The 12653-nt window shown below is 40.8% G+C and overlaps 1 protein-coding gene across 2 annotated transcripts in view; it reads right to left on the bottom strand.

Moving 5' to 3' along the window:
• Positions 1–1606: 1606 nt before the first annotated feature.
• LOC149461447 (synaptotagmin-like protein 2) overlaps positions 1607–12653 on the bottom strand; it is a 129242-nt gene continuing 118195 nt past the window's right edge. For both annotated transcript variants that reach the window (XM_089678287.1, XM_089678288.1), the window contains 2 exons: positions 3629–3834; positions 1607–2666 (listed from right to left, as the gene is read on the bottom strand). In XM_089678287.1, coding sequence (XP_089534413.1) covers positions 2521–2666; positions 3629–3834 — 352 coding nt within the window. In that variant the 3' untranslated portion in view covers positions 1607–2520. The remainder of the gene's footprint in view (positions 2667–3628; positions 3835–12653) is intronic.

The following is a 12653-nucleotide window of genomic DNA, read 5'->3' as shown; positions in this document are numbered from 1 at the left end:
AGCGGCCAGACTCATTCACCTTACCAACCTCTCTGCATCTGCCACCCCCCTCTGTCATTCCCTCCACTGGCTTCCGATTGCCCAATGCATTAAATTCAACCTACTAACATTGACGTACAAAGCCATTCATAACACTGCCCCAAACTACCTTACTGACCTGATACCCAAATACCACCCAACCCGTACTCTTTGCTCCTCACAAGACCTCCCACTTTCTAGCTCCCTGGTCTCCTCCTCCCACGCCCCACTGCAGGACTTCTCCAGGACTTCCCCCATCCTCTGGAACTCACTACCCCAATCCATCAGACTGTCACCTACCCTCCTCACCTTTAGGCGCACCCTGAAAACCCATCTCTTCAGGGAAGCCTACCCCACCCTCACTTAACAGCCGATCTCCTCCTACCACTCCATCCCCCACAGCCACTTCCTCCTGTACCTCTACTCCCTCCCTCCTAGATTGTAAGCTCGAAAGAGCAGGGCCCTCGAACCCCTTGTGTATTGTCTTGTTACTGTATTGTCTCATGTACTGTCCCCCACTATATTGTACAGCGCTGAGCAAACTTTTTTGCGCCATATAAACACTGTATAATAATACTGCTACCCATGACAATATATTGGGTTCATGTACCACTAACCAGGCTGATGTTTGCTTTTTGATACTGAACCTTTTGTTTTGTGTGCAGGATATCTATAATTGTGCTCACAGTAGCGGTGCAGTATTCACTTGCTCAACCTTGTGTGTCAGTGGGGCTGAGGGTGTTCTCAGAGTCAAGGCAAAAGAGCATAGAACCCAATCTACCAAGTAGCTCCAGCAGGGGTCCTGCTACACATACAAACAGATTGGAGATTTCTTGGGCTGAACATTCTACAGAATATGCCCAGGGTCACTGATAGCCTAAGGAAGCAACATTTCAATTATTTTGTTAGAAAATCAAAGATGGCTTCAATGTAGAGGTTGTTTTAAATACCATTAAAAACACGAAACCTTGAAATGACATACATATTTTGACCAGGGTTGTTGAACTATTCCACTTTCACTTACATAATATTTTATCTATCAAAGGATATCTAATGCAGTCAATCCACTCTTTTATACACCTCTACTACTTATCACAGCTTGGGGGGGGGGCTAATGTGTACATTTATGGATGGTATCAGATAAAGCCTAGCCCCCTTGACATCTAAAAATTAAACATATTTGATTTTTGACCATATATGTAAGCTCCAAGGAGCAGGGCCCTCCTATCCCTCTGGTATTGAACTGTATTGTTGCTGTATTGTCTCCCTTTATACTGTAAAGCACTGAAAAAACTATTGGCACTATATAAATCCTGTATAATAATAATATAAGAGCATTGTAGATTTTAAAACCTGCACATATTTCCAATGATGTTATTATAAACAGGTATGTGCTGAACATGTTACAGGTATTTAAAAATAAAAACTTTAGATTTAGTAAAGAGTTTGGTCCGCATTTCCCTTTAAAGCTGAACTTCACATTTGGCTTGCTTCTGTACTGAATTTATCATGGTAAATACCCAGATCATAGTATTTAAATTCTATAGGGTAAATGTAGGCCACAGTAAGACACAATAAAATACTTCAATACCAGCAAATGCTACTTTAGTAATTACAGAACTGGTTATCAAAATCATAATTTACATCAGCAACCCAACCCATCTAATGAATGCAAAATCCTGTTACACTTAATAAGTAATATAAAACACAATTTAGGTAAATTTAAAAAAGAAAATATAATTTACTTTTTTCAGAACAGTGCAAGGTTGTAACACTGAAGCCCTGTGCAACCGGAGATTTGATTTCATGACCAATATATATAATTTCAAATGCAAAGACTGAAAAAAACATGTACCTTTTCTTACTTTGTCCCCAAGAGCTTGTATTTTTCTTTTTTTGTAAGTCTATGGCAGTGGCTGATAAATTTTGAGTAATTATAATACATTTAATTTTACATGTATGATTGAAGGATGGGCTCTTGCCCTACATTTTAGTATAGAGTCCAAAGCAATGCTAGCCTTCACCCACAGGGACAGTACCATGACTTCATTGGCTGACATTGCTTGTATTAATACACCATTCATGACCACATATCCAAATCAAGTCTTCCATATTTTGTTGTCTATAGTAAATTTTCAGGTATTCAGTTTTTCATACTTAAATATGTACAAAGTTCTTCTATTTAGACCTTCAACACTTCTTATGAACATTGAAGCAAAATCTTCATGCTATTTGTCTCCTTGAGAAAGGCTTTTAGAAAAATAAATGCTGCTGCCAATTTTCTTACCCTCAGGGTGAGCTTCAGGAACAGCTTTGAAGTAAATCCAAAATAAAGTGCTTTGGCATTAAAACAGTTTTTCCACAAGACAAACTGTCCAGCAGTGGAGAAAACAAAGTTCTACCAGGCAAACAAACACAAAAAATTGGTCCAGTAAGTTTTCTGATCTTCATTGAGTTCCTAAAGTACATATTTGATTATACATAGTAACTGTAGTCAGCAATTTATTTGAATTTCCTTCTTCCCGCTAATGATCTCAAGGGAAGTGATCCCTCAATCCATTCATTTGGTGTTAGCATCATTTCTTGCCAGAAGGCCACTTCTTCTTGTGTAGAGTCCATCCAGTCCACAGCAATACCATAACTATAACCTGGAGACCCAAAAGACAAGAAAGTATTAGTCATATGTGAGTGAATGGGACAGAAAATTCTGTTACCAATAAACTTACGGGTGACTCTGGGTTAAGCTCTAGCACCATAAGTGATAAAATCTAAGAACAACTACGCTACTGGTAGCTCCTCATACTATAGGTTTGTGCACAGCAGTGAAACACACCTGTGTACCTAAGAAATACAAAAGAAAATTGGAACAGAATATGCAGTCAAACCAAAAACCCAACTTTTCCCTACTCTGTCCAAAACAAAAAAAATTTTGGGCTTTGTAGCAATATAGACATTCAAATATGTATTTGTTCTTAACAAGTAGTGCAGGAGCTTTGAAATAAGCCCTGACAACTGTAGCGTCATGCACTTTGAAGAAATAATCCTCAGAATCATTAAAGTGATATTAAACTCTCAGTTTTCATATGAGTTTTCAGCAGCTGATTTGATCACTTATTGAGTATGTGGCTTTTTTAATCTGTAATTCTTGCCCATATTTAGACTGGTGCCATGACTGCTGACCTAGGTTTCCTGTTTCAAGGTAATTCTTTTCTCTTGCAGCATTCCGTGAAGCCACTCTTCCATGCAGGGTCTAGAGTTCTGTCTTCCTACACTGTGTGTTTCAATAGAAACATACAGATCCGTAGCCTAGGATGGCAAGGGAATCCCTGCTCCTTCCCTCTCCAAGGTGACTGGAGACTGCACTGTCCACTGTTACCTCTTTCCTGTGAAGACCAAAAGTTCAGGGAAGAAGCATGGAGACAACAGCTTCAATAATTAGTGTCTTGCTCTACCTAGAGTTCAGGATATCCAAGTTCAATTCTAATTCAACAAATACTAGAAATCCATTATCTGTCATTACATGTGAATTATTATTATACAAGCAATTGTGATAAGGTTTCCAGAAAATCAAAACACTGAATTTAGACAAAATGTATTTGAGATATGCTACCTGTCCCAAGGCCAAGCCGGATTCCCCCAAGGAAATGATTGCTGAGCTTCTCATGATCCCAAACGGTCAGCTCAACGCAAGCATCTTTAAGGTCTTCAGTGTGGAAGCCATCATAGACAATAGTGTGATTGAACACTGGGTTTGAATCCTTCTTGATGACCCGAGTCTTCTGGTAACTCTTCTTGCTTGTGTCAGGTAATACATAACTATAGGAAGGGAAATTTGATATTTGCCATGAGAAATTTACAGCCTGATTACAAAGCATTCTGTTCTGCTATACAAGATGACACAGCTGCATTGAGTTGACCGATCAGTAAGCTGCTAGGGGAGTCTAGGGGCAATAAACTACATTTAGCAAACTAATTCAGAATATCCCAAAACAAACCTGATGCAATAACCAACACTTTAAGACAAGAATGGAGAACTAACCTGTGGGCTAAACTGAACAGAACTAATCTTCAAGATGCAATATTATGTCACATATACTTAATTCAAGAAAAAAGTTTCAGAACTTCAGTGCTTAAAGACCTAATCTTTCAAAGCATTTCAAAAAGAATTTTTAAGCTACAGCTTTTGTTAAAATGCCTGGTGATCCTGCCACAAATTTCTTTGTGCAGGCTCTCTTTCATAAGTTGACTATGCAGTTTCCCTTCCTCCCACTTTTTGCTGCACTTTCACCCTGTCAGAGGCTCTCCCAATGGAGGCTACATGGGCATGCTAATACACAATACACAGTCATTTTCCACGGTTGTATTAGGAAACTTGCCCTAAAAATGAGATAAAGCAGTGGCTGAAAAGCAAGTAGGCAGGAACTGGTGGTAAAGAGGCTGTGGGAGATCAGCAGTGCTTGGATGCAACAAGGATGAGAAAGGATAAAAACAAGTGATTTTAAATAACTGACAATTGTTCACGAGACATGGTGCTTTAGTAAACGAAGGGTCTGCTAAAGCACCATTTCGGGTTTACATGTACATTGCATGTTTACATGCAATGTTTAAAACTGTTAAATGTACATTATAACAAAAATTGCTACTATAAGGAAAGAGCAATAAACCATTTCTTAATGTATTTAACTGCAGCATTTTATCAATTAGCTGGGTCTACTGAGAGGGCAGAAAACCAAGAATGATCAAGATTTCAATTTATGTGGAGAATATAAAATCATATTAATATATATATTTACAAAAAGCACTATAGATGAGAGTATAGTCTTTTTTTTTGTTTTAGATTTCTTTATTATTGGTTAAAATATGGACAAATTTTTATTTCCTTTTCAAAAGGCTAATCAAGGAATTAGAGCTGTGTATAATTTGCTTGCATCAAATAAATGTTGACTCAAATAAATCCTCTCTCACTACTAAAACACAAAAATGTTTTTTTGAATTTTAAACTGGAATGTAGGCCACCTCTGAGATTTTCTGATAACTGAATTTACAAATTCCTATAACCAGGGGCATAAAATATGGAAATAGAGCACATCCAACAAAATCTCCAGGACCCTGAATGGAAAGTGAAAAATATAGAAACAAAACAGACAAGAAAAACAAGTTTCCCCAAAATATGCACATTATAAAATTATTCCATATGAAGTTAGACAACATCAGCAGTTATAAGAAGAATGGAAAAATCTTTATTTTTTTTTTTACTTCTTTGATTATTACTAACAATAATCAGAGTACAGCTACAACTGTACATTTGTATAGGTAAATTATATATTTGAAGGGTAACTTTAGCTTTTTTTCATACCAGTGGACAGTTTGAAGTATATATTTAGTCAAACTGTTTTTTTTTTTTCAGTTTTAGATATAGTAGGAAAGGATTAGAACCATGTAGGGGTTCTATTGAGTCATGAGCACCTTTTAAAATGGCATCAGACTCAGAGGCTTCTGTTGGCCCCTCCGCTGATGGGAGCTGCAATGATCACTTTGCTGTAATTCACAAAGATCATCATACAGACTTACTGCTCCTTAAAACTGCTTCTGCCTGATAACTGAGATAATTTAGGTGTCTAATGACAACCACAGAAAACAGGGCAAGTTGAGATTTATGAAACCTGAACGCTTTCATTGATTATACATCTATTTCTTATGAAAATAAACCAATTCCACACCTATGCAGTATTTAGGTTTGAGAACTAATCATTTTGATTTAAAAATGCAAGGCATACACTGAAAAGTATAGTACCCACAGAAAACCTGAGGTTATACTACCACCTCCAGGAAAAAGGGGCAATAGGCACATATAAAACTTGATGCCAGCCCCCAAGGGGCTATGACTCCTCACACCTTGGCCAGATATTAGAAATCCTGGACGTCTCTCCAGTTAGCCAATGAGCACAGGTTTTCCCAGTTAAGTATATTGATGTTCACTTGGCAATGGTCCTGCAGTCAACCATGACAACCAGTCTGTGTTCCAGTTAGCACAAGACTGCTTTTCAGGTCAGGCCACTGTATCTACATTATCAGGACCAGAGCTGTGGCAGTTTCCCGTGTCCTAGTCTCTGAACACTCTCCTGTGAGTGGCTAGCAGACTATATGCGGTTTTGAGGCATTGTTTCCTCTGATTTTATCAGCCAGGTAGGAGGCTCAGCTAAGCCTGCTACCTATAAGCATCTATGTGACCTGTAGGTTGCAAGATCTAATCACTAATTTTGCTCACTTTTTACTTATTTGTTGCTCACTTTGAAGCAGTGGGTGCTCCATTAGGTAGACCATCTAATAGATTTGGGATATGCCAGTGGCAACAAGAATCGCATATGCCCTGTGAAAGATGCCTCGGGTAACTGTACCAATGAGTTCAGTTCTTCAAGCTCTTTAGACAGCCTCTTTTCTGGGACAAAGCATTTGGCAGCACACGGAGTACCCATGCATCTAGCATTCTACCCACAGTGACATTCTCATTGCCTTTGCATTTCAGCTTGGCTAGTCTGTAAGCATTCTTGGGGGGACAGTTTCAGTAGCCTTTTTTGGACTGTTCATTAGTAATATGGTACCAAACATAATAGCAGTTGCCCTGAAACTGCAGGCATCAGCACCCAATTTGCACAATGAACCTGGTGGAGTTTAGCACAGAGAAAGATTGTGCCTATGCAGAAAGCCTAATGTGTCTAAAAGTTTCTCAGTGACCCTCTAGAAAGCAAATATTAATTGGGGCAGTTCATTTTTCTCAAAAAAATGGAATATTCTATCATTTATTGACCTAGCATGGTGTCTGTACTTGGTTCTCAAATACTTAATTGCTCTACCTAAGTGTTTCTTCATCAACCCCTATGCAGCTCCCAGCACTCTCTCCATTTACAGAAGAATAAGCGATGATCTACACCTCCTTTAGTTGACCCACCTGTGTCTCACCTGCCAAAATTCTTACTATACATGTAATCCATGCGGGCTCTACCCCTTAACCTATGCTTGTCTCCATACTAATTTCTCTAATTTTGTCTGACTAGTCAAAATCTCTAGGTAGATGAGCAAATATGATGTTTGTAACTCATTGTAAAGTCCTTTTCTGTGAGTCAATTGAGGGACAACTGATCAGGTGTGACGTGGCTTGGCCTTCAGCTGAACTCTCACGTAGTTTTGCTGCCCAGAGGTCTGTGTACAGCAGAGAGAACCGTCTGAGGGACTGAATGGAGGATAGTTGCGTCTGACATCGGAGGGATACAGCCACACAGAGTCCTTTATGCAGTGGAGTGGAGAGCATTACAAAGCATGCTGGACCCACTGGAAACAGTGGTCAAACATTGCGGTGAGTGTGGTGAGACAGGAAGAGCACGTGTGGAGGCACTGGTTGTTTCTCATCACCCACAGCATATTGGAGTGTAGTGAAGCACAGGAAGTGTATTTGGACTATATTTGTTTTTGACCTTTTTGGTCATTTTTTTTTTTTGTTTATTCAATAAAAGTTTATTGATAAGAAACATCGGGATACAAGAAAAATGCACACAAGTCAACAATCAGGTAGTGGACAAAGCATAGAACAAGATACAGGAAAAAACAAGGTGGAATGCATCACTGTGGGTAAATTAAACACGTCGGGTCACGACAAAGGTAGGAATGTAATACTCAGGTGTCATTATTATGCAATATAGAGGATTATAGCAGCATACCTCCATCAAATATGTGTCGATGTGCTAATCTGTACAGGGAGGAAGGATATATTCGGAGCCTACACCAAAGTCAGTACACAATCGTGAAACGATAAAGAGATCGTAGTGTAAGTATTGATTGTCGTGAGTACCGCTGACAAACATAAAGGGGGTAAGCTATCCACATATCAAGTATTCCCGTAAAGAGTGACTAAAACAGATATGTATAGGAGCCTGTCAAAGAAGGAAGAAAAGAGAAGAAAGAAAAAGATGGGAGTCAGGAAATTGCAAAAAAAAAAAAAGAGGGGGGAGAGAGAGGAGAAAGGGGAACAGTGGGAGGGGGTGAGGAATAGGAGGCGGGAGCTGTGGATTTTGTGTCATCATCCATATAAGTCATAAATGGATGGGCCAAAATTCTAGACTATCACCAGTGTCAGGCAGTCAGGTATAAAGCACCGAGGAAAGGTCGTTGCCGTCCAGTCCATGAAAGGAAAAGGAGTATAACCAGCAGTGGGGCTGAGTTAAATCAGGTGTCCTTCCCATGAGGGATCGGTATGTAGGAGTGGTTACAAAATGGGTTCAGCAGGCCCAAACATGAGAGTATTTGGTTGGCATATTAAGTGCCAGCGCAATCAGTTCTTCCATTTCCGCCATTTTGCCCACACGAGTGAGCCAATCGCGTATGGAGGGGGGGTGGGTGGAGCCCCATAGAACGGGGAGACAGAGTCTGGCTGCGTTGATCATATGCATAGCTAGGGACTTGAAATACTGACTCTTAGGAAAGGGGGTATGGTGGACCAAGAGCTGAGCTGGAGAGAGAACTATAGGCAAAGTGGTCATTGACACCACCAGCTGATGGACCTCCTGCAAGAATGGTTGAATAAGTGGACAAGACCACCAAATGTGGAGAAATGATCCATCTAGTGCCCCACATCTCCAGCACATGTTGAAACAATGAATTCTGGAGGGAGTATGATACCATCTAGAACCCAATTTGTAGCAGTTATCCTGCGTCGAAACATTGCTAGAGCATTTATGGGAGTACATAAATATGCGGTCCGAGTCCGATAAATCCGTCTCTAGATCTCTGTTCCACGCACGGCAGGAGGGAAAGGAATTGAAAGTCCTGCTCTCCCCTAGGAGAGGGTAAATCTCTGAGATCAAGTGTGTCCGTGGCTCGGCTTTAGAGCATAAAGATTCAAACTGAGTAAGAGAGCGAGCCCAATTATGGCGGGATTTATGTAAAAGCAAGAAAAAGTCTAATTTGAAAATAGGCCCAGAAGGGGAAATCGCGGATATTCAGGTTAACCAGTAGCTCCTGCAATGATTTCACCTTACCTTTTGTGAAGGAAATGTTTCACTAGAATCTGGTCATACGGCCAGTGTTTAGATAAAAATTCCTTGTGCAAACCCGGGGGAAAATCTGGATTATGGCGAATGGAAGTCAAGGGATTAGGCGAGTCCGAGATGGACGCCGAATTACAAGCCGAGGGTGGGAAAGGAGAACTGGAGGCGTGTGCTTCGGCAATAGCCAAGGGATCGATGTGAGGGTGAGAAGGCATTTTCTAAATAGACCCAATCTTTGGAGGCAGTATGGATGTGCCAGTCGACTATGCGGGAAAGATGACACGCCCAGTAGTAGCGGTGTAGGTCAGGGAGCCCAATTCCCCCGCTAAGTTTAGGACGGGTGAGTTGAGAAAGCGAAACACGCGGACGCTTGTGGTTCCATAAGAATAGTGAACATATTTTCTTACAGGAGGCAAAAAATGCCAGAGGCAACTGAATTGGCAAAGTTTGAAAGAGATAGAGAAGGTGCAGAAGTATGTTCATTTTAATTATTACAGCCCTTCCAAACCATAAGAAGCAAGGGCGGTGCCACTTGTTTAGATCTTCTTGTATGGCTCGAAGAGCCGGAAGGAAATTTTTGGCATAAAGGTTGTCCATATTACGGGTAACCTGTATACCAAGATAGGGAAGGGCTTCTCTTTCCCACTGAAATGGGAAATGGGACTCACAGAAAGAAACTAGATCAGTGGGAAGGGTTATGTTAAGGGTGAATGACTTGGAAAAATTGATTTTGAGATTCGACAGGAAGCGGAAAAAAGCAAAGTCTTTCAGCAAATTTGGCAGAGTGGTGCGAGGATCAGCCAAAAATAGGAGAATATCGTCTGCATAAGCAGCGAGCTTATATTCTTTGTCTGCCACCTTGATCCCCTTAATATCTGGGTTAGCGTGAATTTTTCTCAGAAGAGGCTCAAGGGAAATGACAAACAAGAGCGGGGAAAGGGGGCATCCCTGACGAGTTCCATTTCCGAGGCGGAAAGAGTTTGACAAATGTCCATTAACCCGTACTCGGGCTGTAGGGCCCGAGTATAGGGTCATTATAAAGTTCAGCATCTTCTCACCCAGACCTAATGCCATCAAAGATCCCTGCAAGTAGTCCCATGCAATCCTGTCAAAGGCTTTTTCTGCATCCAAAGAAAGGAAGAAACCGGGAAGGTTAGATTTACAAAGCCAGTGGTGGAGATTAAGGGCCTAAATAGTGTTATCCCTAGCTTCTCTGCCAGGGATAAATCTCACCTGATCCAAGTTAATCAGGGAGGGGAGCAAAGGATGAAGTCAGTTAGCAAGTATCTTCGCAAACAACTTAATATCCACATTCAGCAGGGAAATGGGTCTGTAATTGGAAACCAGAGTATTGTCTTTATCGCTTTTGGGGATAACTGAAATATGTGCTTCTAAAAGCCTATGATAAGGCCTGGGGGACTGAGAGAGTACTAAAAGCAGAAAGAAATGGAGTACCCAGGATGTCTAGAAAGGATTTATAATAAGCTGCCGAGAAGCCGTCAGGACCCGGACTTTTGCCAGGTTTCATCTGTTGTACTGCATACTGCAGCTCGCTCAAGGTCAAATCTTGTTCCAGCGAGAGAACCGTCTCCTCAGGGAGAGCGTTCGGACCGTGGAGATGGAGGAATTCAGAGATCAAGGAGGCTCTAGACCTGTCGGTGCGCAGCGGGGGGCGTTCCGGCGGAAGATTGTATAAGGATTTATAGAAATGTTCAAAATGAGAGGCAATATTGGGGTTGGACGTGGTCACCGTACCGTCGGGACCTCTTATTTTATGTATAGTCATATTTGATCGTTTTTCACGGAGAACTCTAGCTAGAAACTTCCTGCTTTTAATAGCAAACTCAAAGTATAGCTTTTGGGAGAGAATGAATCTTTTCTTGACCACCTTGCCCAGCTCAGGGTCATTTTTTATATACACATACTTTGTTTGTCATAGTCACTGATTAGTGTATCACTGTACTGCTTATTCGGATTCAAGCATTATCATTCTATTATATGCATGTTATAAGTTGTAAGGGGGAGGTGCACTATAACAGCCTTTCTCAACCAGGGTACCCAGGCACCCTGGGGTGCCTTGGCAAAATCTCTGAAAATTGCCCAAAACGTGTATACAAGCCAGCGGGTGGACAAGCCTGCCTTTTCGTTACACAAAGTCACAGATTTTCATTGTACAGCATTACGACCTTCTAGCCGCCGGCATCCTGACAACCAATGACATCATAAGTTAAGGAGAATGTCAGCTGCCTGCACAGCATCCTAGTTTGACCCTCCCCTGCCCCTCTCCATCAGTGCTGGGGTCACATTAGCTCAGTGATGGAGAAAAACTGAAGGAGAAGAGAAACACCGGAATACTAGTCAGTACCTGTGTGCAAAAGTGTACTTGCTTTGGAAGAATACATCACCTCTAGTGATGGGTGTCCTACACGTCTGGATGTTGCTGCGTTATATAAAACTATTAGAATAATTTTTCACATTTTAGAATGTGGTGCCCTTTTAAAATTATGGACAGTCTTGAGGCACCCTATTTTAGAATGGTATGCCTCAAGACTGTCCATAATTTTAAAGGGTGCCTCTGGACTGTCCATAATTTTAAAGGGTGCCTTGATTAAGAAAATGTTGAGAAACACTGCCCTATAGTACCAGCTAAATTTTTGACATACAGTCATTGTTTCACTCGGAGGGGGAGGTGCTTTATAGCACCCGCTCAGCACATTCACTTTTGTAACAGTTTTGTATTATGCCACATATTATTTATAGGAATACGGGGGAAGGTGTTTTGTAGCACATATTGGTATCTCATATGGGAGATAGGAACCATATTATTTACACCAGGAGCACTGCAAGCACATATGAATCACTTATGAGTGAGGGAGTTGTGTCACAGCGCTCACCAACAACTTACACATCACTTTATAAGTAGGAGCACCGCAACACCTTTATTTCATTTTATTGATTTTACACATTCTAATTAGGGTGTGGTAGGTGTTAGCAGCAGTCCACTACCATTGCGCAGATTCATCCCATACATTCCTCAGCTTTTTATATGCCTAGTGCCCATTTCTCCTGTAGATGACGGTATAATCCTAGGTTTCTTATATCTGTCAAGGTGTGTCACTCAATTGACTCAGAGAAAAGGATTTTATGGCGAGTCAAAAAATCCTATTTTTACTGTTATGATTGTGTAAATTCTGATTGGTTGCTATGTGTTGTCACACTTTTACTGCTTATTAAGTAAGCCTGACTATTCTATAGAGAAAATCTGTTGCCTGTAAAGGCCTTGCAGTACTCGCTTAGTGTCATCAACATAAATGGATAAAACCCCCTGTCCCTTTGTCATCTTGTGTCCTGCTGCGGGAAAATCCCTTAATGTCCTCCCCTTAGAGTAGGAGAGGAGTTTCTACAAAGTGAGCAAAATTCCTTCTTAGACATTTATCACCTTAATAAGTGTTTTCATCAAAAGATCTCTCTTCTATTCCCCTCCTAATAACTCAACATTTTGGATGTTCCCTCATTTCCAGTAACCATGGCCACATGGACAAATCGAGGGTGAATCTTCCCAGAAATGACTCCGATAACAAAAAACTTTTAGAG

This window comes from Staurois parvus, unplaced genomic scaffold (genome assembly GCF_062004578.1).
Source record: "Staurois parvus isolate SC_StPar_1 unplaced genomic scaffold, SC_StPar_1.0 ptg000202l, whole genome shotgun sequence".
NCBI classification, from domain to species: domain Eukaryota; kingdom Metazoa; phylum Chordata; class Amphibia; order Anura; family Ranidae; genus Staurois; species Staurois parvus.
This window is presented reverse-complemented; position numbering and strand designations above follow the sequence as displayed.